Consider the following 26,572-nt stretch of genomic DNA (forward strand, 5'->3'; position numbering starts at 1 on the left):
GTGAGAACGAAGGGCACGGAGATGAGCTTCACTGAGACGGTTTCAGACCGTTTGCAGAAATATTTTGGTTGTGCAAACCCAGTTTCATCTCAGCTGTCAGGGTGGCTGGTCTCAAATGAGGTCATGGGCTGGTTACACGTGGTCTGCGGTTGTGTGGCCGGTTGAACCTATTGCCAAATTCTTTAAAACAATGTTGGTTAATAACATGGTAAATAAATGAACATTCCATTTTCTGGCAACAGTTCTGGTGGACACTCCTGCAGTCAGCATGCCAATTGCATCCTCCAAACTTGAGACAACTGTGGCATTGTGTTGTGGGACAAAACTGCACATTTTAAAGTGGCCTTTCATTATCCCCAGCACAAGGTGCCCCTGTGTAATGATCATGTTTCTTGATATGCCACCTGTCAGGTGGCTGGATTATTTTGGCAAATGAGAAATGCTCACTGACAGGGATGTAAATAAATAACCTTTTTGTGCTTTTGGAACAATTCTGGGGATTCTTTTGTTAACACATGAAACATGGGACCAACACTTTACATGTTGCGTTTATATTTCTGTCAGAGTAATTAGAAATCCGTTAATGGATTGTTTTGGCTCTTTCTATGATAAATTGTATGTTCGAATTCATGCTAGTTGCTATAAAGCATCAGGATAAATTGTGCCATACTTCCCAAAATCATCAAAGATGTCCTTTTATTTATAGGAAAAACACTTGCGCAACTGACCGTGTACATAAAACTATCCGGTGGCCGTCCTTTTGCCCCTGACCCGAAGATCGGCTGTCAATTTCAGTTTACCGACAATCTTACATGTTGAATCGCTGCCGTTCGTCAAAACCCAGACGTTTATCACTAACAGACCGCTGTCACCCGCAGTTTCCAGCCGTTCGTCTTTCTGGTGCGTTTCCTCATGAAGACAGAAACGCACTCGTATGCTCAAAACAGGATTTGGGTAATTAATTGGTGACTCGGCTGCTTAGAACGGAAAAACCTAATCATGTTAATTGAAGTTTGTCTATAGTGGAACAGAATTTAGTAATCGGATTTCTGGTTGTCTAGACAGAGAATGTTCAGCTGTCCATTCGTTTACCATAACCTAAATGTCTGCTGGCAGCCAGGTAGTGGTGAAGCGGATTTCACTCAGTTCTGCTCTCAATTAAATATCAGCCCACTTTATTACATTTGTGAAGTATTACATGTGGGTAGTTTTCTGAAGCTTTACATACCAGTAGTATATGACAAGATAGATGCAATGTAAAACTGTATTGTGTGGTTGTGTGTGCCTGCGTGTGATAATATATATATATATATATATATATATCAACATGATTTTACAAAGGCTAAATACTACGATACTGTATTGCTATTGAATATGCTCAGGGATTCTGTATGCTTGTTAGGAGGGTCTGTGCAATGCTGTTGATGGCACTGAAGGTGGCGCTGTCTGGGAATGTCTGGATGAAGTCTTTGCCCTCCTCTATACTGGTAGTGAGCAGAGGGTCCAGGGGCACAGAGCCTGAAATGGGAAACACAATCTGAGGCCTTCGCAACCATTGAAAACAATATACACACACACACACACACACAGCTAACACACTGGCCTACTTTAGAAAACATGACACTATGGTGTCTTTTGAGGTCAAAACTTGAAAAGATCAAATGCTGTTAACATTACATGCAAAGGCTGTGTTCACGCAGGCAGCCCAATTCTGATCTTTTGCCAATAATATGGTATTTTGACCAACCGGATCAGATCTTTTGCTAGTAACCGCGAAATATCAGAATTGTCTGCCTGTATAAACACAGCCATAGTCTACTACATACATCTACCCCAGGGCTCTCCAACCCTCTTCTTGGAGAGCTAGCCTCCTGTAGCTTTTCACTCCAACCCCAGCTGTAACCAACCAGATTCAGCTTATCAAGCAGCTAATTATTAGGTTCAGGTGTGCTAGATTAGGGTTGGAGCGAAAACATGCAGGACTAGCTCTCCAGGAACAGGGTTGGAGACCCCTGGTAGACCCAGTAGTCTTCACATGGTCTACATCAATGGTACACAGTTCTCTCAAAACCTCTCCATCCACAGCCATAGCAATACTGCAGTTGGCTGAGAACAGTGCTGTAGCCTTAAATATGGCTTCTCACCGCTCTGGGCTTTAGCTACATTAGCCGCTTCATTACTCACAGATTGGTTTCCACTCTTACAAAGCATATGGTCGTTGAGTGTTAATGGTGAAATGGTCAATAATATACCACTTAGATTGATCCCCATCGCTTTGACTGAAATGTATCAGCTCTAACCCCAAAATTTTACAAGCACTCCACTGCAATGAAGACCAACCATTTTATCAGTGCAGCTCTGCTGTAAAATGCCTGCTAAATGGCGACAAGCAGTTTCAGAGTGCTGGAGTCGGTTGGGTTAGAGTGACATCTAGTGGCTGTTTAATAAAATACCCATCATATCCCTAAAAGCCGAGAGTGTGAAGAGCCACATTTTTTAACAATGCGGAGGGCTCCGTATAGCTCTGCATTGATATGATTGGACAGTAGGTAGGGCTGTACATCCTGTATAAACACAAATACACTTCCTTGACAACTTCCTTCACATAAGCTCTGCGAAGTGTAAGATGTATGAATGCCCAGACTTCTGCAGAGGCCGCATCGCAGGAAATGCTGTACGGCCAATGCAGACGCCGGAATGACCATAAAAAAACAAACACACACACAAATTTTTTTATTTTACCCAAATATACTGATCCTGTCAACTTGGCCAGCTCCTCTCCTCCTCCCTTGGAGAAGATATTACTGCATTCCTGTAAGCAAACACATTATATTAGAATGGTCAGAACTGGCATATGCTGAGATTCTAATATGACAAAATAGTGACACTATACATTTTTAAATGACACCGCTTCAGACTGACGATTGTGTCCAGCGAAATAAAGCACATGAAGCTAATCTAAAACTAACTGGAGACCTGTTTGCAACAAGCACAGATGGTGTGTGTATGTGTGTGTCCATGCATATTGGAGTACTCACAGAGCAGTGTGGACACACAAATCCACTCATGTTCTCTACAATCCCAAGGATGCGCAAGCCTGTCTTCTTACAGAACGTTATCTCTCTCCTGACATCCCCCGTCGATACTGCCTGCACAGAATAACAGCATATCTAAGTACAATATAATGTAATTAATACTGCACAGAATAACAGCATATCTAAGTACAATATAATGTAATTAATACAATGGATCAACCAGGGGGAGTACAAGTGCGCACTTCAGGAGAAGGGTCGATATTTATCAGAACAAAAGGTTTCCTGTTGCCAACATTTAAGACCCACCACAGCGAAAGCTATTTTGTTTCTCTTCTAGGAGTTGACACAACTTCCAATCTTTCCTTGTACTGTACCTGCGGTGTAGTGATCAGAATGGCTCCGTCCACTTTGTGCTGCTTCTTCAGGTTTTCCAGGACGGCCAGGTGTTCGTCTGACGTCCCCGGGGGGGTGTCCACCAGGAGCACGTCCAGTTCCCCCCACGCCACGTCAGACACAAACTGCCCAATCAGAGCTGGGACGTGACCATACAGCAGTTGGTGGGGGAGAGAGAGCCAGAGAACGTGAGAGGATATTGATGAGACACCACAGTCCCACCCAGTAAGCCCCTACACTCTTCATGTTGATCAAGGGGCGGTATACTTCAAGCGTCTCAAAGGAAGAGTGCTGATCCTGTGATCTAAACTTTTTTTTTTGTTACTGTGGAAGCTCCACCTTGGCCTCTAATAGTCCAATGTAGACTGAGCATACCTGTTTTCTTTGGACCCCTCCAGACAACTGCTTCGTCTGGGTCCTCCAGCAGGAAGCCTATGGACATGAGCGCCAGGCTCTTCTGGGCATCTGTGTAGACGGGCACCCAGCCCGAGTCACACTGGTGCACCTCTGGCTTGCCCACACTCAGCATGCGGGGGATACTGGGACCACACAAGTCCACATCCAGGATCCCAACCTGATACATACATACATACATACATACAGACAGACGAGACAGAGACATAAACAGGACAGAGACCACACATGTAGGCATGTGTGAACATGCACATAGTTATGTGGGCTCAATATTCCACACAGGTCCAAAATACCAACCTGAGAAAAAGATACTGTACAGTCTCACACATACATGGTTGGACAGATAACTAGGAAATGTGTAATCAGTAACCGATACATTTACAAGACAATAAAGGTAATTAGTAACAAAATCCACTTGATTACTCAAAATGAATAGCGTAATCTGGTATTGGTATTTTATTAGTATCCCCATTAGCTGTTGCGAAAGCAGCAGCCACACTCGTTTGGCAGTTAAGTAATCGTGAAAATAATTGGCAACATCAAATGGTTTTGTGATGAATAAGCCATCTGAGTTGAATTTGTCTTTCTGTCCATAATTTCATTTAAAGTAGTTTTTTTTCCTCCATCATTCTTTATATAATTGATCTTGGCTTCATAATACGGTTTTCTTTTTGTTGAGTTTCTGCAGTAAGTCAGCCAGTCAAATGTGCAGCCAGACAATCCAGCCAACTTGACAACTGTGAGAAGCATTGGAGCCAACATGGGCCAGCATCCCTGTGGAACACTTTCGACACCTTGTAGAATCCATGTCCCGACAAATAGAGGCTGTTCTGAAAAAGGTTAGGGTTCCCACATGGCCATATTTCCATGTTACTGCGCTTATTTACAGAAAACAGATGGAAGACTACCTGTGCTAATTAGCTATCTGCGTCTCCGAACATGTAACAGTATAACTTTACGTCCGTCCCCTCGCCCCGACCTGGGCGCGAACCAGGGACGCTCTGCACACGTCAACAGTTACCCATCGCTCCACAAAAATCACGGCCCTTGCAGAGCAAGGGGAACCACTACTTCAAGGTCTCAAAGCGAGTGACGTCACCGACTGAAATGCTATTAGCGCGCACCACCGCTAACTAGCTAGCCATTTCACATCCGTTACACAAAGACACATCTTTCCCCAGCACAGCGGCCATGGCTGGGCCAAATACCCATGTTTTCTTTCAAACAATTTCTTCTCTCTCAAAACACAAGCATCTTCTGTTGTGAAAAGCAACTGCGGATCTGGGCTTAAGCATAAAAGAATGGAGCTGTGTTGACCCATCAAAAATTTCCATTTGATACAAAGATCCTGATGACACACACACACATGAATGTTATGTCTCCCACCTTCTTGCCTGCATGTCTTAGGGCCAGGGCTAGCTCTGTGGTGAGGGTGCTCTTGCCCACCCCTCCTTTTCCAGACAGGATCAACACCACATGTTGGACCTGGGCCAAGTTCCCACCTTCTGTGGAGAAACAAGTTAGTGAAATATATGGACATGAATGTGTAAGAGTATAACTTTAGACCGTCCCCTCGCGTGAACCAGGGACCCTCTGCACACATCAACAACAGTCACCCACGAAGCATCGTTACCCATCGCTCCACAAAAGCCGCGGCCCTTGCAGAGCAAGGGGAACCACTACTTCAAGGTCTCAGAGCAAGTGACTTCACCAATTGAAAAGCTATTCAGCGCACCACCGCTAACTAGCTAGCCGTTTCACATCCATTACAAATGCATGAACAAATACACAGAGGGTATGTTCAAGTCCTATTACTGTGAAAGCAGCATTTACTAATTATATCCATTAAATCTCTCATTACTGTATGTTCACTGACACTGAAAGATTCTAAGGACCCAGTCACGTTTTATCACGCAGGTTGAAGTTTATACGCAGGTTGAAGTTTATTGTCATAAGTCTTGTCCTGGAGGCAGAACTGAGCGATGTCCCCTTTCGGAATGTGAATATGTGCATGAGCTCGGCAAGTATGCATGTCTCTCGTGCATATATTTTTATGTTTTGAGCATGCTTCAGGAGATAGAAATCTGAACGCACTACCAGCGCTTTGAAAAGTTTGTAAGTATACTTTCATGTGGATATATTGTATCACATTCCTACCGAAGAAAAAGTACCAACCAGTAAAGTACATTAAAATATAATTTTATTCAACATTCTGGCTTGTAGAGGTCGTGAGAGGAAACTTTTCTGATTCAAATGCCTATTTCTGCCCAACGAATAATTCAATACAATTCAACATCATGTTTCCAGGCAAAGCCGGCTGCAAAGTCAAAAATGTGTTATAATTTTTTAAAATGAAAACTAAAAAAATGTTTTCTAGTCTTTAATTTAAGGTTAGGGTTAACAGTGTCATTAGGGTTCAATTTAAAAGCAGATGTTTAGACTTAGTGGCTGTGCCAGCTAGTGATCACTCTGCATAGCTGCCTCCAGAACAAAGATTCATGAAGAAAAACGCTAACCTGCTGTCCATACACATTTTAACTAGTCATGTGAACGTATTGCTTTGCCAGATAACGAATTGCACCAATAGCCTAGCAAAAATTCGACTTGAAGGTAACTAGTTAGCTAACAGTAGCTACTGAACTTCAAGTCGAGTTTTGGCTAAGCACTGCCACTAGCCATGCACATGACAGCTTCCGAGCACATTAACCCACTTATGTATAAATAATACGGTATTTAGCTAGTTATCGAACAGATTAGAGCTAGTTGTTAGCTAATTACCTAGATAGAAGCTAACGTTAGCAATGTGAAAACAACATGTGACAGTTTCTCGTTCTGACAAACTCATAATAGAAATATGCCTTATTTTCAAAGAAGGAAGCTATATACACATGCATATTAACTGGCAGCGTAATATGGTTTTCATACCATTGTTTTCTTCCATATTTGCTTTATATATCACTTTTTTTGTTGTTGGAGTGTTCCGTATACTTCCGCACTTCGTCACATGAGCACCAAATATCCAATGGAACGAATGGGATTGCGTGTTGCGCTCGCCTCCAAAAATAAGCAAACAATCAGTTGCCTTTACGTCTAATCTGTTATGTGCGCAACCGTACCGCAAGCGATGCGTTTTGAAGTTCAGGACTCTGAACAAAACTCCTGGATCGAAAGATACCTTTTCTTGAATATATGCTAGAGTTAGCTAGTGTCTATGAATAGGCTAGTCCTTGATCATGACTCTCAGTTCTATTACATTATGCAGTGCATTCGGAAAGTATTCAGACCCCTTCCCTTGTTCCACATTTTGTTACATTACAGCCTTATTCTAAAATTGATTAAATATTTTTTTTTCTTATCAATCTACACACAATACCCCATAATGTTAAAGCAATAAACAGGTTTTTAGATTTTTTTGCTAATACAAAACCCCAGATACATTATTTACATAAGTATTCAGACCCTTTGCTATGAGACTCGAAATTGCGTTCAGGTGCTTCTTGTTTCCATTGATTATCCTTGAAATGTTTTTACAACTTGATTAGAGTCCACCTGTGGTAAATTCAACTGATTGGACATAATTTGGAAAGGCACACACCTGTCTGTATAAGGTCCCAGAGTTGACAGTACAAGTCAGAGCAAAAAATAAGCCATGAGGTCGAAAGAATTATCCGTAGTGCTCTGAGACTAGATTGTATCGAGGCACAAATCTGGGGAAGGGTACTGAATCATGTCTGCAGCAATGAAGGTCCCCAATAACACAGTGGCCTCCATCAATCTTCAATGGAAGAAGTTTGGAACCGCCAAGACTCTTCCTGGAGCTGGATGCCCGGTCAAACCTAGCAGGGCCCTGGTCAGGGAGGTGACCAAGAACCTGATGGTCACTCTGACAGAGTTCCAGAGTTCCTCTGTGGAGATAGGAGAACCTTCCAGAAGGACAACGATTTCTGCAGCACTCCACCAATCAGCTCTTTATGATAGAGTGGCCAGACGGAAGCCACTCCTCATTAAAATGCACATGACAGCCCGCTTGGTGTTTGCCAAAAGGCACCTAAAGGACTCTGACTATGAGAAGCAAGATTCTCTGGTCTGATGAAACCAATATTGAAATCTATGGCCCCAATGCCAAGCGTCACGTCTGGAGAAATCTTGGCACCATCCCTACAGTGAAGCATGGTGGTGGCAGCATCATGAAGTGGGGATATTTTTTCAGAGGCAGGGACTGGGAGACTTGTCGAGGGAAAGATGAACGGAGCAAAGTACAGAGACATCCTTGATGAAAACCTGCATCTGAGCACTCAGGACAAAGACTAGGGAAAGGTTTACTTTCCAACAGGACGACGATCCTAAGCACACAGCCAAGACAATGCAGGAGTGGCTTCGGGACAAGTCTCTGAATGTTCTTGAGTGGTCCTGACTTGAACCCGATCGAACATGGAGAGAGACCTTAAAATAGCTGTGCAGCGACGCTCCCTATCCAACCTGACAGAGCTGGAAAGGATCTACAGAGAAGAATAGGAGGAACTCCCCAAATACAGGTTTGCCAAGCTTGTAACATCACACCCAGACTTGAGGCCGTCATCACTGCCAAAGGTGCTTCAACAAAGTCCTGAGTAAAGGGTCTGAATACTTATGTAAATGTGATATTTCCGGGGTATTCTGTGTAGATTGATTAGGGGGAAAAATGTAATAAATTTTATAATGAGGCTGTAATGTAACAATGTTGAAAAAGTCTAGGTCTGAATACTTTCCAAATGCACTATACAGTTGAAGTCGGAAGTTTACATACACCTTAGCGAAATACATTTAAACTCAGTTTTTCACATTTCCTGACATTTAATCCTAGTAACAATTTCCACAAGCTTCCCACAATAAGTTTCGTGAATTTTGGGAATCATACTTAGACAGCCTTTTCCCACCTGTGTTTTGTGGGTAGTTGTTTTGTGTTGTGTTTCTGCACCAGACAGAACTGTTTAGTTTTGTTCCACTTTGTTATTTTGTTTCAGTGTTCAGTTTGAATAAATTATCATGAACACGTACCACGCTGCACTTTGGTCCTCTTCTTCAGATGAGCATTACAGAACTACCCACCTCCAAAGGACCAAGCAGCATGGCTGGGAGGAGCAGCGCTTTCTGGAGGAATGGACATGGGAGGATATATTGGAAGGCAAGGGACCCTGGGCAACGGCTGGTGAAAATCGCCGTCCTAAGGAGGAGCTAGAAGCGGCAAAGGCGGAACAGCGACAGTACGAGGAGTTTGCACCAGAGGCAGCCCCCAAATTGTTTATTTTTTTGGGGGGGCGCATGGGGAGATCAGGTTATAGACCTGAGCCAACTCCCCGTGCTTACCGTGGGGAGCGTGGTACTGGTCAGGCACCGTGTTATGCGGTGGAGCGCACAGTGTTTCCAGTGCGCGTTCACAGCCCGGTACGCTATATCCCAGCTCCACGCATCGGCCGGGCTAGAGTGGGCATCCAGCCAGGACGGATGGTGCCGGCTCAGCACTCCTGGCCTCCAGTGTATCTCTACGGCCCAGGATATCCTGCGCCGGCTCCGAGCACTGTGTCTCCGGTGCGTCTCCACAGCCCAGTACGTCCTGTGCCAGCACCCCGCAGGTGCCGGGCTAGGGTGAGCATCCAGCCAGGAAGGGTGGTGCCAGCTCTACGCTCCAGACCTCCAGTGCGCGTCCTCGGCCCAGTATATCCTGCGCCGGCTCCACGCACCAGGCCTCCAGTGTGTCTCTCCAGCCCAGTGAGTCCTGTGCCTGCGGCAACGAAGCCTCCAGCGACGATCCGCGGCACGAAGCCTCCAGCGACGATCCCCGCGGCACGAAGCCTTCAGCGAGGGTCCCCGCACCAGAGGCGCCACCAAAGTGGGGTGAGGTGGAGCGGGGTCTACGTCCCGCACTAGAGCTGCCACCCCGGATAGATGCCCACTGTCACGCCCTGACCTTAGAGAGCCTTTTTATGTCTCTATTTTGGTTTGGTCAGGGTGTGATTTGGTTGGGCATTCTATGTTCTGATTTCTATGTTTTGGCCGGGTATGGTTCTCAATCAGGGACAGCTGTCTATCGTTCTCTCTGATTGGGAATCATACTTAGACAGCCTTTTCCCACCTGTGTTTTGTGGGTAGTTGTTTTGTGTTGTGTTTCTGCACCAGACAGAACTGTTTAGTTTTGTTCCACTTTGTTATTTTGTGTCAGTGTTCATTTTGAATAAATTATCATGAACACGTACCACGCTGCGCTTTGGTCCTCTTCTTCAGACGAGCATTACAATGTCAGTGAGAAATAATAATTTAATAATAATAATAAAAAAGTTTAAATTGATACACATCTTTTTATAGGGTTAGGGTTCCCACACAGCCATATCTTCATGTTACAACGCTTGTTAACGGAAAACAATAGGCGACCACCTGTGCTAATTAGCCATCTAGCATGCTCCGAACACCTGTGTGTAAGCGTAACACAGGAAATGTTTCAGGTTTTTGCTGTTGGGTGCACAGGGTGTATGAGCATAGCATGGAAACTACTTGATGCTGTTAAGGAAGCTTTGAAGCCACATACTACAAGTGAAGTCATGCAGCCTTGGCCTCTATTGAATTTCGCAATAATGATTTCTGTACCTACCCTAGAACCCTTTCCCCCACTCACGTGTGAATTTTAATGACTTGCATTTTCTCTAAAACAAATGTTTAATTGTCGCTTATGCTTTGGCCCTTGACGTTCAGGAAATGCCACCTTTCTCATTTTGGCTATAAAGGTAATTAATTTCCCTTGCATATTTCCTGATGTTCATAAACTTTAACAAATATATTTTTGTAATAGTATCAAATTTTGACAATTATCAAATGAATATTTACTGTCTGTTCTGAATTCTCATGCTTTATGTAACCAGGGCAATGAGAACATGCATCAATAAGTAAAGCCTGTTAATACTGACACAAATTACACCTACATAAAGCCACAATACAATTTCTAATTTTATATCTACCCTATTTAGATAGGGAAATTAGCATAGACTCCTCCCTTTTACCACACTTATCCAATCAGTGCTAGGTGTGGGCGTGTAAGGGTATTGTTGATGTCTGGCGTGCAGGGAACTAGGTCATAGAGCAAGTTGCACCTGTCACACTCAGGAGTCTGGTATAGAAGACCTAACATGCAAGATAGTTCATAAGAAGACAACTATAAGGTAGGAACCTTTTCCTAGTTTAATGAAAGTAGGGGGGCAGGTAGCCTAGCGGTTAAGAGCATTGGACAAGGCACTTAACAATAATTGCTGGATAAGTCCTTCTGCTAAATGACTGAAATTTAAATGGCTATTGTTATATATATTTGACAGTCCTTAGATATCAGTTAAGTATAGCCAGCCTATGGCTTTTATGTGAATCAAAAATGTAAACTTTAACAGTGTACAATGACAAATTGCACTTTTGGTTCAACTAACTGTATTACTATGTAATGAATAGATAGGACATCATTAGGGACTTATGGATTGGAAAACCAATATTTACTTAAATTCAGGGGGAAACTACTTACATATAAATGTTTACTAAATAACCCATTGCATCTTGGACATACGGAAGTAAGCTAAGAGCAATTCAAACTTGGCTCTGAATAAAAATGTATTGAGAAAATAAACAAACTATGTGTTTGGTGCTCGTGCATAAAAAATAAATGGGTTGAGCTTTGTATCCAGATAATATTACATTAGATTTTGATTGACGTGGAGCTATGGATGCAGCCTGAGTTACTCAGATGACGGTGATAGAGTATATAGGCTAAGCACTGTTAAAATGAGGCGCATCAGACTCCCTTATCTAAACCATTGGCAATTATCTGGTGCACCTGTTTGGACAGCAGTCTACCCAGCTGCTACCTGTTTTCTGTGGAAACATTAGGCCTAAGCAAGGCGTGCCATCAGCTGCAGATTCCATGTCAGCTCAACTCCGCTGAGCATACATTATTTGACCCCCAAATCAAATCCTTAGCATAGGGACATAAGTGGGCCTCCATCCCCATCCCATTCCCCCAACCCCACCCAGGGGCTTCATAATTTATGATCACATCACTCGATGCAGTCAGTGAGTCAAAAAAACATTATCACTGTTGATCTCGTGAACCGGCTCACAGACTGCAGACTCGCTGCCAAAGTGGCACACTAGAAGGCAGGTCGGATTGAAAGGTCAAACTTACATGTGGAAACAGTCCATATGGAGCAACAGTACTTCAACCTCAGACAAGGGAGAATATTGGTTAGCAACTCCAGAGTTCAGTTTGTGTGTTGTTCTGTGGAGCCTATATGTTTCAAGCAGGCTAGGGGTCAGTTCTATTTAAATTCAGACCCTCCCCTAACCCGGACGACGCTGGGCGTCGTGGTATATTTAAGCAATAAGGCCCAAGGGTTGTGGTATTTGGCCAATATACCACGGCTAAGTGCTGTTCTTAGGCAGGACGCAAAGCAGAGTTATTGTAAGAGGTGTGTAACTGGCTGCAGGGAAGTCAGGCGCAGGAGAGCAGAAATGGGTAACAACCGGAGCAGTTTAATGCGGCAAAACAAACTGCACCCAGAACAACAAAATACGGGTTGAAATAACCCATCGCAAACCAGTCTGAAGTGCACATACACTTTACAACAAACAATTCCACACACAGACATGGGGGGAACAGAGGGTTATATGCACGTCAAGTAATGAGGGAATGTAAACCAGGTGTGCGGGAAAACAAGACAAAACAAATGGAAAATGAAAGGTGGATCGGCGATGGCTAGAAGACCGGTGACTTCGACCGCCGAACGCCGCCCGAACAAGAAGAGGAACCGACTTCGTCGGAAGACGTGACAGTTATAATTAAGCAATAAGCACAGGGGGGGGGGGGTTAATGCTGACACATGGAACAAACTGAGGAGCAGACAGAAGTAGGGAAGGCAATCAACAAAGTGAAGGAGTCCAGGTGAGTCCAGTGATTGCTGATGCCCATAATGATGGTGACAGGTGTGCGTAATGAAGAGCAGCATGGCGCCCTCGAGCACCAGAGAGGGAGAGCGGGAACAGGCGTGACAATATTGGCCATACACCACAAACCCCGAGGTGCCTTATTGTTATTATAAACTGGTTACCTACGTAATTATAGTATTTTTGGGGGGTCATATCCATGGTATATGGTTTGATATACCACGGCTTTCAGCCAATCAGCATTCAGGGCTTGAACCACGTGGTTTATAATGACCATTAGCCTGCCATTTAGCCTACCTATCTACACCAGTAATTATTACTGCTGCAGTGTAGTGCTACAACTACTAGGCCTACTTCTACTACTGGCCTACAGTCACTATTTCCACCACTACTGCAGCAGTGCTGTAAAGTACTTAAGTAAAGTAAAGTACTATTTATAGTTTGGACTACTTTTACTTCACTACATTCCCAAAGAAAATAATGTACTTTTTACGCCATACAATTTCCCTGACACCCTAAATAATGAATTACATTTTGAATGCTTAGAAGGACAGGAAAATGGTCCAATTCATGCACTTATCAAGAGAACATCCCTGGTCATCTCTACTGCCTCGGATCTGGCGGACTCACTAAACGCACGTGATTCATTGGTAAATGATGCCGGAGTGTTGTAATGTGGCCCTGGCTATCCGTAGAAAAACTTTTGAAATATAAGTATATTTAAAACCAAATAATTTTAGACTTACTCAAGTAGTATTTTACTGGGTGATTTTTCACCTTGAGTCATTTTCTATCAGGGTAGGTTTATACGACTAAAGTGGTATAGTGAAATAAGTGGTGTGTATATATAGGGTACTTTTTCCACCTCTGTACTGCAGTCACTAATTCTGCTGTTACTTTCCCACCACACCTGTTTTCTGTGGAAACATTTCTACACTTCTACAAAAAATACTTTTGGACAGCTGAAGCAAGTCACACAATTTTTCTTGAAAAATGACCTTTTCTAGTTTGTTTAATTCCTGAATTGAAATGGTATTGACCCCAAACCTTTATTTCAGTGCTGTCTCAATGACTGGTTTTGGGCTCCCGAGTGGCGCAGCGGTCTAAGGCACTGCATCTCAGTGCAAGAGGAATCACTATAGTACTGGGTTCAAATCCAGGCTGTATCCCATCTGGCCGTGATTGGGAGTCCCATAGGGCGGCGCACAATTGGTCCAGCGTCGTCTAGGTTTGGCCGGAGTAGGCCGTCATTGTAAATAAGAATTTGTGCTTAACTGACTTGCCTAGTTAAATAAAGATTAAATAAAAACAGTTGGCATCTTGTATTGCCCATAGAGGTAAAGGGGGTAGGGATGAAAGAGGATACAATCAACCTAGTTTGTGAGACAGTTGAAATGAGCACTTGCTCAGTATTTGAAAAACAATCTTGTGTCATTTCTTATGCCAAATGACATCCCTATCTGGATCATGTAAACCAAATAAACCAATAAAATCACCGTTGTTTCCAAATGTAATATATTTTATCAGATGCTACATCAATGCCAATGATATTTCAACTTCCCCACTACATGTGACTGAGTATTTTAACTGATCATATCGTTCCCACCAGCAGGGCACATAAATGATTCAAATTCAAATAGCTTTGTCAAGTTGAACGTGTGTGGTGTGATCTTCGAAACATATTCAGCCTAGTTTCAAGTAGGGCAATGGGATGCACATGTCTGCCCACATAAGTTCACCATGCTGAAATTGTGGGATATAGTAATATAATTGTATAACCTAAAGGTTTTATGACAATCCTTTGTATTGTGTATTATGTATGTGATATTTCATTTATTTGTGATTTTGCCTTCCTGTCCCTTTAGAGCGGCCATGCTACGGACAAGCAGGAACAGCCGAGCGCCGCACTACGTGTGGAGTGACATCCGACGAGACATTGACGCCGTGGTACTGGTGAATGACAGAGAAGAGTGGGGCAACGAACACACACAGGTGAGAACCGGGAGAAGGGGGACGGATGGAAGTGGGGGAGAGAGAGAGTAGGTTATCTTTACCATTGTAAATACAACCTATATTTGTTTATTTATTTTCCCTTTGGTACTTTAACTATTTGCACATCATTACAACACTGTACATAGACATAATATGACATTTGAAATGTCTTTATTCTTCTGGACTGGGAATGAGAGGGAGTGGGGTAGTGAGAAAGATTGAGTGGGGGAGTGATAGAGATGGGGAGAGAGAGAGACCGAGACAGAGGGAGGAGTGGGGGATGGAGAAAGGAGTGCAGTGGTGAGATGTAAATGGAGGGAGGAGTGGGGGATGGAGAAAGGAGGAGTGCAGTGGTGAGATGTAAAAGGAGGGAGGAGTGGGGGATGGAGAAAGGAGGAGTGCAGTGGTGAGATGTAAATGGAGGGAGGAGCGGGGGATGGAGAAAGGAGGAGTGCAGTGGTGAGATGTAAATGGAGGGAGGAGTGGCGCGAGGACTACAGGTGGTTCGAAATAATAAAGAATAGAAAGGGTGGAGTGATGAAAGGTAAGAGTGTGGAAGTGTGTGTTTGAGGCAGACCCAGAGAGGAGTTTGGGTAGAGAGGGGGTGATAAGAGTTGAAAGAGCAATGGGAGAATGCTGAGACAGAGAGAACACAAGGCCGCGGCATGATCGAAAATATGACCTGGCTAGAGCCGGTAGTTTTCCATGGTGGATTCAACTGTCTCAAAATGGCTGTCTCTACTGAATGGGGACTCCTAAGGCATGGATGGTCTGTATTTTTGGCACAGGTCTATTTTTAAATGTTGGCATACCCTGCTTGTGCTCCAATGGGAATGCAAGGGCCTCTCTTTAGGGAAAGGGTCAACCTATAGAAGCTTTAAAGAACCTGAACAAGCTCGGTGCTTTAGTTGAGGCAACCGACTGAGGAGAGGTTGCAGTGCACAGTATTTACAGACGTTTCTAAGCTAGTTTTTGGGTTTGTCTTCATTTTAAGCCAAGCTAGTCGGTTTTTGTTTTGTATTTTGTATTTTTTCTTTCTTTCTGAAAGCACTCCGATTCTCACAAATTAGTCTTCTCAAGTGTGGTTCAGTCTACCTGTTCTCTCAGTTAAAACTAGGGACATTCTCAAATGTCCAACTCATTCGCCTTGACCATCTCTGTCTATCCCATGTGCGTCAATCAGATCAGCGACTCGGACTCAGAAGTGGATTACCTGGCCGTCACCCCGGAGGTGACAGACGTTGTGCCCGACACGGTGCCTGTGACAGGGGAGTCCTACTGTCACTGTGACGCCCAGGAGGAAACAAGCCCTGGGGCTCTGCTGCAGGGCTTCCAGCCCCTCAATGACTGCCTGTGTGGAGAGGAGGACCAGGGTGTGTAGTGGGAAGGATCGGAACAGGGTTGGGGAACTATGGATCTGTGTATGTCTTTCAACTTAGTCTGGTCTGTGTTTACTCTATAGGTGAATGAATAATTGTCTCCTCTTTGTACTGTCAAGCAATGTCAGTTTCTGTGTTTTGACTCCGACTCGATGTGGGTTGACAATACTGTGTGCGCAGTATGTGCGTGTTTTGAATGGATGTGGAGCTATTATGTATATGAGCATGCACCGTATAGCTTAAACGGTGTACCTGGGAAATGTAGCAGGGGTTATCAATGGATGGGTCATGAATTAGTGTGGATAACCATCATATTGTCTCTCTGCAGGTTTCAACTGGGTGTGGGACGAGGGCGTCAAGTCCAATGCAGCGCTCCTGAGCTGTGACAACCGCAAGGTGAGCTTCCACTCTGAGTACAGCTGTGGCACAGCCGCCATCCGCGGCACCAAGGAGCTGACAGATGGACAGCACTTCTGGGAGATCAAGATGACGTCACCCGTCTATGGCACAGACATGGTACGTACGCAAAAAACCATCCAGGTCAGGAATTACCCTAAGTGGGTTAACCTTAACCCTTACATGTTTACAGATACTGTAGGACCATAGTATAGCTACAGTGTAGACAGGGGTCAATTTGTTAAAAGTTAACAAGTGTCGTGGAAATTCAACGAAAGTCTGTAGGACTGTTGAACCTGTAGAGACTTGTTAACTAAACTTAAGGCTACACGTTATTGTACTTCCAATGGCGTTTTCATTGATATCCCAAATTATTCTAAACCAAAAATTCAACCACTCCCCGAGACTGAGTCAGAAACTGGCTCTATTTCCCAGTCTATCCCGTCTCAGGTTAGACTTATTATGGACAGAGTACTCCATCTACAGTGAACTGATAGACAGTGCCAGCCCAGTTATAATACACGTTGATGCCAGAAAGTTTCTCTCTTCCCTTCTGAATTGGCCGATGTGTTTTATAAATTTGCCGCATTACATGCTAATGCATTTGTCCCACTCCTCTTCAATGGCTGTGCGAGGTTGCTGGATGTTTGCGGGAACTGGAACATGCTATTGTACACGAAGATACACTAATGCATTTAATAAGTGTGAAGAAGAAAGTGAATATCCGACAGAAATTGGTAATAGATACAGTAACATTGTTAGTGTAGACTAAAATGAAAACAATGCCTTCCAATATGGAGAAAGTTACCATGTTTGTATTTAAACCTTACAATAGGGGTAAAAGCAGAACATTGTTTGAGAGTGATCCGTGTGTATTAGCAGAAGTGAATGAGGGCTGTCAGCGGGGCATTCCCATGGTACTGTTACTTGCCCTCACTGCCGTACCCAGGGAGGAGGAAGCTAGGGGGATCCTGGTGCATTTGTTTTGTAAAAGCAGTTAGTTGGTCAATTCTGAGCATCCCTGGGAGGCTTAGGCCTATGACCGGGGTGGAATTAAACTAAGATCACAAGTTATCGGCGGATGCGATGTATTGCGACGCAGCCCATTAAAAAAAACCAGATATCTCCAGTTTAAACTGACGTATTTTGATGGGGATTATTTTTATTGGGCCAACTAGATTTCTGCAGGGGGCACGGACATCGACTCTAGGGGGCATAAAACAGTTGCAGAGTTTAATGGCGGTGATAGGAGCAAACTGAGGATGGATCAGCATTGTAGATATTCCACAATACTAATCTAATTGACAGAGTAAAAAGAAGGAAGCCTGTACAGAACTTTGTCTTGAATACAAAGTGTTATGTTTGGGGCAAATCCAACACAACACATCACTGAGTACCACTCTTCATATTTTCAAGCTTGGTGGTGGCTGCATCAGGTTATGGTTCTGCTTGTCATCGGCAAGGACTAGGGAGTATTTTTTTTTTATGAAAAGAAATGGAAAAGAGCTAAGCACAGGCAAAATCCTAGAGGAAAACCTGGTTCAGTCTGCTTTCCAATAGACACTGGGAGGCCAAATATACACTGGAGTTGCTTACCAAGATGACATTGAATGTTCCCAAGTGGCCTAGTTACAGTTTTTTTTACGGCTTTAAGATCAATGGCAAGATTTGAAAATGGCTGTCTGGCAATGATCAACAACAATTTAGTTAAACATCTTATTTTTCAGAAAGTGATTAGCTCTATTGATAGCAAGAGTCACAGACATGACTTCCCAAGCAGTGTTCTTCTTTTTTCTTTACTCCTCGATATTAGAAAAACGTAGCTCAGCCTCTGAATATTACAGAGATGACCCAAAGATATCGCCATGTGCATCAGAAGCATATCTTCCTTGTGAAAGCTTGATTCTAGCCTAAAGCGTCATTATAGATCCCTGTATACAATCAGGATACATTTTTCCCCTTTAAAATCTTAAGCTAACAAGGGGTATGGCATTTCTTTCACAAGGTGTGTAATTCGAGCAAGGCAAGGCAAGGCAAGGCCAACCAGGCAGACAAACAAGGCAAGGCCAACCAGGCAGACAAACAAGGCAAGGTCAACCAGGCAGACAAACAAGGCCAGCCAACCAGGCAGACAAACAAGGCCAGCCAACCAGGCAGCATTTAACATTGTTACCTACTATTGTATGTTTTGTCTTCTATGTAGATGGTGGGCATCGGGACCGCTGAGGTCAACCTGGACAAGTTCCAACACAGTTTTTGCAGTATGCTGGGGATGGACGAGGACAGCTGGGGACTTTCCTACACAGGTGAGGAAGTGACACATAAATGTTATGAATAGGCATGCCTTATGGATATGACGTTTTATACATAGTAATTCACTAATTTGCCTCCGGTTTTGATTCATTTCCTATTCAAGGTATGCTTCAGCACAAAGGGGACAAGGTGAATTTCTCGTCCCGTTTTGGCCAAGGCTCCATCATAGGGCTGCACCTTGACACGTGGCATGGAACCCTTACCTTCTATAAGAACCGCCGCCGTATAGGTGAGTGACACCTTGATTCAAACTATACTGAACAAAAATATAAACACCAAATGTAAAGGGTTCGCCCCATGTTTCATGATTTTAAAATAAAAGATCCCTGACATTTTCCATACGCACAAATTTGTTTACATCCCAGTTAGTGAGCATTTCTCCTTTGCCAAGATAATCCATCCACTAGACAGGTGTGGCATATCAAGAAGCTGACTAAACAGCATGATCATTACACAGGTGCATCTTGTGCTGTGGAGAATAAAAGGCCACTCTGAAATGTGCAGTTTTGTCACACGACACATTGCTACAGATGTCTCAAGTTGCGGGAGCGTGCAATTGGACTGCTGACTGCAGGAATTCCCACCAGAGCTGTTGCCAGAGAATCGAATGTTCATTTCTCTCCTCGTTTTAGAGAAATTGGTAGTACGTCCAACCGGCCTCACAACCGCAGACCACATGCCAGCTCAGGACCTCCACATCCGGCTTCTTCACCTGCGGGATCGTCTGAGACCAGCCACCCAGACAGCTGATGAAACTGTGGGTGTGCACAACCAAAGAATTTCTACACAAACTGTCAGAAACCGTCTCAGGGAAGCTCATCTGGGTGCTTGTCGTCCTCACCAGGTCCTTGACCTGACCGTAGTTCGGCGTCTTAACCTACTTCTTCAGTAGGAAAATACTCCCCTTCGATGGCCACGTGCACTCTGAAGTGTGCTCTTCACAGATGAACCCCGGTTTCAACTCTACCGGGCAGATGGCAGATAGCACGTATGGCGTCGTGTGGGCGAGCGGATTTCTGCCGTCAAAGTTGTGAACAGAGTGCCCCATGGTGGCGGTGGGGTTATGGTATGGGCAGGCATAAGCTATGGACAATGAACACAACCTCATTTTACCGAGGGCAATTTGAATGCACAGAGATGCAGTGACAAGATCCTGAGGCCCGTTGTCGTGCCATTCTTCCGCCACCATCACCTCTGATCTGTACACAATTCCTGGAAGCTGAAAATGGCCTGCATACTCACCAGACATGTTGACATTGAACATGTTCGGGATGCTCTGGATCTTCGTGTACAATAGCGTGTTCCAGTTCCCGCAAACATCCAGCAACTTCGCACAGCCATTGAAGAGGAGTGGGACAACATTCCACCGGCCACAATCAACAGCCTGATCAACTCTATGCGAAGGAGATGTGTCGCGCTGCATGAGGCAAATGGTGGTCACACCAGATGCTGACTGGTTTTCTGATTCACGCACCTACCTTATATATATATATATATATATATATATATATATATATATATATATAAAACCAACAGATGCATATCTGTATCCCCAGTCATGTGAAATCCATAGATTAAGGCCTCATGAATTTATTTCAATTGACTGATTTCCTTTTATGAACCGTATATTTTTGTTCACTTTAGATTGTTCAGATGGCTGACGTATCCTACCGCAACTGTAAGGGTAACATTTGCTCTAGATTTACATGTGACCATGTGCCTAATGTCTCGGTCTCTTCCCTTCTTCCTGTTCCTCAGGTGTGGCCGCCACCAGGCTGCAGAATAAGAAGTTCTACCCTGTGGTGTGCTCCACTGCAGCCAAGAGCAGTATGAAGGTGATCCGGTCCTGCTACACGCCCACCTCCCTGCAGTACCTCTCTTGCTCTCGCTTGCGCCAGCAGCGGCTCGACTGCCCTGACATCCTGAACGTGCTGCCCCTGCCCCCAGGCCTGCGCCACCTCCTCCACAACCAGCTTGGCTGGGTGTTCACCCTCAGTAACGGCGCCCCCGAGCAGTCTGAGGACTTGATGGAAGACTTGAATGAAGACTTCTTTGATGACTTTGCAGTGGAGTTGCCTGATGACTTGCCTGAGGAGCCTAGTCCATGCCCGAGCCCCTGTCTCAGCCAGGTGCCCACCCTAAGTGCCTGCTCCTTCCCTAGCCCTGTACCCAATCATGCCAATGCCCCTGCCTCCTCTCGTCCAGTTCCCAGCCCTGCCTCTCGTCCAGTTCCCAGCCCTGCCTCTCCCTGTGTCTCTGCCTGCCCACCCTTCCAGGGAGCAACTCAGACAGTGAGGACATGACTTTTCTTTTCAAATATACACTCAGAAATGTTAGATAAAGTTGGCACTTTATCTATTCTGAACCTTTCTATAAATGCCATTACCATCTACTTGTGGAAAAGTCCACAAGAGTGGAAGAGTTTTATCTTAGCTCAGATTTCTAAGCACTTTAAGACTTTCTGAGTGGAATGCTCACTCACCCACGAGACTGTCCTTCCAAACTCTCCCCAGTTTGCCTGGCTGAAGGGAAGGGGAAGACAGCCACCCTGGATATCCACCACCCCGTTCAAGTCAGATGACTTAGTTCTAAATCTAATGTTATCTACTGTATGTACACTCCCTATACTGAATGATTGGATCCCTTGATAAAGATGAGCAAAAAAAGACACTATAAAATATAATACAAATACTGTGCTATATTGTATGCTGCATTTATTTATTTTTTACAATATTATTTTATACTAATACTTTTGCTCAGAGAAAGAGATTATATTTAACAAGTAATAAAAAAAATCTCTAATAGATAGCGGTCAAAATTATTGGATCCTGTTTTCCATGCTGAAATCTTTCCAAGATCCTTGATATCCTTTGTCTGCGCTTATGGACTGCTCTCTTCAACTCAAACCACAGGTTTTCAATGAGGTTCAATTCCGGAGACTGAGACGGCCATTGAAAAATGCGTGCTTGGGCTTATTGTCTTGCCGGAAAATCCACCAGAGGGAACCAGTTTTTTGGAGGGGCTAAAATGTCCTGGTGCTTGATAAAGTTCATGATGCTTTTGACCTTAACAAGGACTCCAGGACCAGTGGATGCAAAATAGCTCCATAACAAAGATCCACCACCATATTTTACAGTAGGGATGAGGTATTTTCTGCATATGCATTGTTCTTTTGAAAGTCAAACCCACCACTGTTGTGCGTGGCCAAAGACCTCTATTTTTGTGTCAGGTGACCATTATAGCACTGGTTCCAATCCAAGTGCCAATGCCATTTAGCTGAATCCAGGAGGTGCTATGGTCAGATGACATGAAAATAGGTATTTGGCCACACACACACACCAATGGTGGGTTTGGCCTTCGAAAGAACAATGCCGGCATACAATTAACATTATCTAAATGTTTTATACTGCGCATTGGTGGCCATGTTCTCTAATAGCGCTTTGCTCTCCATGTTTTTCTGATATTTTGCAGTTTATCTGACTCATGCTTGACTTATAGTAGCTTATAGTCACCAAGTAAGATGTTTTTCTTTTCTTGCCAATTTGTATAACCTTTCATGCTGAACGCAAATGAATAGTACAAAAATAAATGTAAAACAAACATTGTGTGTTAAACATTTAATCGTAATTTACTATTTTTTCATATACAAATCTATTGCCATTCTCTCTTAAATATACAAAGTGCTACAGTACTATACTTCACTCATTTTGATGATCACCCCATGTGCAACCAAGGCCATAACTTTAACTTATGTAAATGTTCTGCATGTATTCAAGTGGTTAGAAAAGTTGTACACCCAAACCCAAACTGACCCCAGGCCTGAGGCACTTAGAATGATCAATTCGCTCAGGTCTATCTAAGGTTAAAGATGGAGTTCCACAGGGTTTGGTCCTTAGGCCATTATTGTTCTGATATGCTCCATCCAGCCCATCAAAGCACAAGAGATATTACTAATACTGCTGATGCCTAGACCTACACAACATGCCAAAGGGACATTAGGAATTCATTAGGTATCAATTAGTTACAGTGACGCCAGAATGGTCAACTAGTCCAGGACCAGCTGGGGGTTTTGAGCTGTGAGGGAACGGTAGACTCTGGCTGAGATTTCAGGTCCGATGCGTCTCTCCTTCCCTCCAGTCTTCACTAGTAGGCCTGCCAGCAGCCCCCTCTTCTCTTCCTCAGACTCTAAGCTACTGTAGGCCTGAAGGTGAAACATTAAACAAGTAAACTATCCACATTCAAGACAGACCTGTGTCAAATATAGATTGACACACTTTTATACTGTATGTATTTAATTGATGCAGTTTGTTGATATCATGTCAGTGATGTGGCCATGTCATACGCCAAACAAATTTCAACCTGATCCCAAAGAAAACCCAGAACTTCTGGTCATCTACTGTACCAACCTCCTATAGTTGTTTTGCCCTTATATGCAATGAAAGTCAACCCATTATATAAGAGCCATATAAATGATTGGTAATGCTAAACATATAGCCTGCAGGTATAGGCCATTGTGGTACATTTATAATGAATTGTAGGACTTACATTGGTCATAAATGCTTATGTTATGTCAATGATCCCGACTAAACAGACACGTAGATCGATTCCTACCTGCAGTAGTATCTGCGGTGAGGGGTAGGCTGTGGTCAAAGTGGAGGCCACTGCAGGGCTGACCCTGTTGAGCTGTGTGATCTGCCTGCTCCACACCTCGCCCAGCCCAGCTCCATCCCGCTCCACACGCACCCCACTGGCCCATGAGCCATCCACACAGAACGGCAACTCGCCACGCTCCGTCAGCAGTCTGCAGTGGCGTGGAAAGGCGTGACCACAGTTTAAAGATTGTGCTCTACAGCAATGGACTGCTCACCAAGCCTCGTCAACCCTGGACAGCTACAGGGTTTGCAGGATTAAGTTTCAGCCTAGCTTAAACACACATTAGAATCAAAATCATGAAGTCGATCGGTATCTCAGGTTTGGTACTGCTGGGCAGGAGCAAAAGCCTGCTTGCTTTGTAGTTTCCCACTGTATCCAGCACAAAAGTTGGTTACCAGACTTAGTGTTTAATCACAGTAAAGAAAGTAAGCTAGCGGTGCTCAAAGCCTGTCCTCATGGCATGGCAGTAAATGAATTCCAACTGATAAGATTCCTAAGTTGAATAATTCTTAATGATGTGGAATATGAAGAGTTCACTAGGTTCATACTTGTAGGGCCGTTTGGACAGGGCCTTGGTGACGGCACACACGTGGTCTGTGACATCCTGCCAGCTGTCCAGGAAGACCACGGTAATGTTCCGGTACAGTTGAAGGAAAACCAATACCTGAGGACAGATGAAGACACGTTAGGTGAGAACCGTTCGAGGAGAGAAGCACAAAAAGCAGCTTGAAATGGTTCATTTCTGCACGACGCTGGAAACGGAAAAAACAGCCGCTACAAATGCATGTGTTGAGGGGAGAAGAGAGATTGTATAGTATATCAGAAAGAGACCTTACCTCCTCAATGTCCAGATCCTCCATTCCCAACTGAGATCTTTGGCTCAACTCGGGTACATCCCATGTCCCAGTCCTGGTGACAGACCAACATATACATCCAGTCTCTTCTCATACAGGGTGTCTCAAGGACCAAGGTTCAGAGACGCATTCTTAAAACAGATCTCATACGAACCAGCTATTTGCGTTGGATCCCATCACTAAAACAGTAACCGCCATCTTGGCATCTCGGTTGAGGCACTCGGACAAAAGCTTGAAGAAAGACTCCACTGCCGATTCCTCCCCGTTGCCATGCAGTATCTGGGTGAACAGAAAATTGTGAACGTTTGCTTTGCACACACTGGTGGAGACACCAGGGAATTTGTTGAGGTTTAAAGGGCACTCACCTGTTTGACTGACACCACCATGCCCATGAAGTCAGTCAGACCCAACACCAGCAGAACCTGCTCCTCCTCCAGTGGTCCACTGCTGTCTTTCTCCTGACAACACCAAGACATTATCTAGTCAACCTGAGGGGCCGAGACAACAAGCCCAGCGTTGTGGCGCTCGTGTTGTCTGTGTGTGATGGTACGTTACCGACGGAAGATCTCTGGTCCAAGTGATGCTGTGAGGGAGCTGCTGTGTCTCAATGCTGCTCCTCCACTCAACTGCAGACAGAGTTCCCAGCAACACATCCGATCCATCATCCTGCAGTAGAGCTGGGGAGTGGAAACACACATTTAAAAATGTCCACCATCCTTTAGTTGTGTCGGTGGTCCTCTGATGTCACATCTTACTTACAGTGTGCCTTTGACACGGAGGAGGCTGGTGGGAGGAGCTATAGGAGGACAGGCTCATTGCAATGGCTGAAATTCTATAAATGGATCAGTATCAAACATATGGAAACCACGTTTATAGCGCCGCCCACCAGCCTCCTCTGCTTCAACGCCATCTGAACCCCTTCCACCTACATTCACAAAGGACCAATTACCTGGATCAATACAGACAGTCAGGCACTTCAAACAGTTCTCAGGTCTGAGGCTCTTTTGACGCTCTGCAGCTTCTTTTCTCCTTTGTTGATCTTCTCGCCTCTCCTCTTTCTCTTCGGCCCTCACCCTCTTGAGTTTCTCTCTGGCCTCCTTCCTCTCCTCAACTCTCGGTCTGTCTGCCTCTATCTCCTCTTTGGTTCGGCGTTTTCTCCCCGGACTTGCGGTACCGGACCTAGCGGGTCGTGGAGCCACCAATGTGTCACTTGGTTCGGTTTTGGCTGTTGACTTGCAATCTGTGTTGTGGTCTTTGTTGTCCTGTTCGAGACTGTCAGTGGGACTATTGGCCGTCGCTGTTTCATTGTTATCGTCACCCTGATCGGTAAATGCAATGCATTTGATTGAAGGTTTAGTTTCAGCATCGCTTTCGCCCTCAGATTCAGATATCTCCCATGTTTTGGCTCTTTTCAATACGGACATATTTCTATCCAAGACAAAATAATGGAATGCCTTTTCATAACGGAATGCAATATTACACAAATCAAATCTAAGACAGTAGAAGAAACCTAGCAATAACGGAATACACCAGCCTTAGTTTGAACTTCACTGTTTTCAAACTGGTTATATTTCTAATGCGGGTTGCAGCTTCTGGCAACAACGTATCACCTTCTGGACGGAGTGATACGAGGTACAAACATCAAATCGTTCTCCGTGCACAATTTCGTAGTCCCTCATTTGTAGTCCGCCATAATATCCCAAATCATGGTGACCAACTGACTGTCAGTCAGGGGAGGCTGGTGGGCGGAGCTACAGGAGGACGGGCTCATTGTAATGGCTAGAATGGAATAATGGAATGGTTGGACTCAAACATTTGTTTTCCATATGTTTGATGTATTTGATACCATTTGTTTATTCCATCCTAACCATTACAATGAAGCCGTCCTCCTATAGGTCCTCCAACCAGCCTCCTCTGCTGTCAGTATTTAACATTCTATTTCTAATGGTTAATCCTACAGCTATACTGCACGTGCCGTGTGTGTAGGTGTGCGTGTGCTAGACACAAACCATCATTGGATTAGAATTCTTTAACTGGAACAGCAGATGGTGGACAGGCTGGCAGAGACACGTCAGCTGTCATGATCCTTGCCTTAGCTTGTACAGAACAGTACACTTGAGGCATGTTGTTCATAGACCAACTGTCTCTCACAGGTATTTCCTGATTGGATTGTATGAATGATGGCTCAAAA

General features: G+C 44.3%; 3 protein-coding genes across 4 annotated transcripts; 1 reads left to right on the forward strand and 2 right to left on the reverse strand.

Moving 5' to 3' along the window:
• Positions 1-1,154: 1,154 nt before the first annotated feature.
• On the reverse strand, positions 1,155-6,929 carry nubp2 (nucleotide binding protein 2 (MinD homolog, E. coli)). The gene is made up of 7 exons (XM_020454390.2): positions 6,768-6,929; positions 5,229-5,347; positions 3,804-4,002; positions 3,410-3,567; positions 3,039-3,149; positions 2,743-2,812; positions 1,155-1,518 (listed from the first exon to the last, which is right to left on the reverse strand). The coding sequence occupies exons 1-7, from the start codon at positions 6,781-6,783 to the stop codon at positions 1,379-1,381; spliced, it is 813 nt and encodes a 270-aa protein (XP_020309979.1). The 5' UTR covers positions 6,784-6,929; the 3' UTR covers positions 1,155-1,378.
• On the forward strand, positions 5,825-22,490 carry spsb3b (splA/ryanodine receptor domain and SOCS box containing 3b). 2 transcript variants are annotated; one of them, XM_031799440.1, is made up of 7 exons: positions 5,825-5,957; positions 14,660-14,786; positions 15,970-16,159; positions 16,494-16,681; positions 18,765-18,867; positions 18,978-19,103; positions 20,633-22,490. In XM_031799440.1, the coding sequence occupies exons 2-7, from the start codon at positions 14,667-14,669 to the stop codon at positions 21,175-21,177; spliced, it is 1,272 nt and encodes a 423-aa protein (XP_031655300.1). In that variant the 5' UTR covers positions 5,825-5,957; positions 14,660-14,666; the 3' UTR covers positions 21,178-22,490. The 2 variants fall into 2 exon arrangements, with proteins under 2 accessions (XP_031655300.1, XP_020309513.1); XM_020453924.2 differs by lacking the exon at positions 5,825-5,957 and adding an exon at positions 10,957-11,032.
• Positions 22,477-26,110, reverse strand: eme2 (essential meiotic structure-specific endonuclease subunit 2). Its single transcript, XM_020453923.2, has 8 exons — positions 25,331-26,110; positions 24,937-25,058; positions 24,747-24,839; positions 24,536-24,660; positions 24,364-24,436; positions 24,076-24,191; positions 23,486-23,675; positions 22,477-23,075 (listed from the first exon to the last, which is right to left on the reverse strand). The coding sequence occupies exons 1-8, from the start codon at positions 25,803-25,805 to the stop codon at positions 22,920-22,922; spliced, it is 1,350 nt and encodes a 449-aa protein (XP_020309512.1). The 5' UTR covers positions 25,806-26,110; the 3' UTR covers positions 22,477-22,919.
• Positions 26,111-26,572: the final 462 nt, after the last annotated feature.

The sequence above is a fragment of the Oncorhynchus kisutch genome, linkage group LG20, assembly GCF_002021735.2.
Source record: "Oncorhynchus kisutch isolate 150728-3 linkage group LG20, Okis_V2, whole genome shotgun sequence".
In the NCBI taxonomy this organism is placed as follows: domain Eukaryota; kingdom Metazoa; phylum Chordata; class Actinopteri; order Salmoniformes; family Salmonidae; genus Oncorhynchus; species Oncorhynchus kisutch.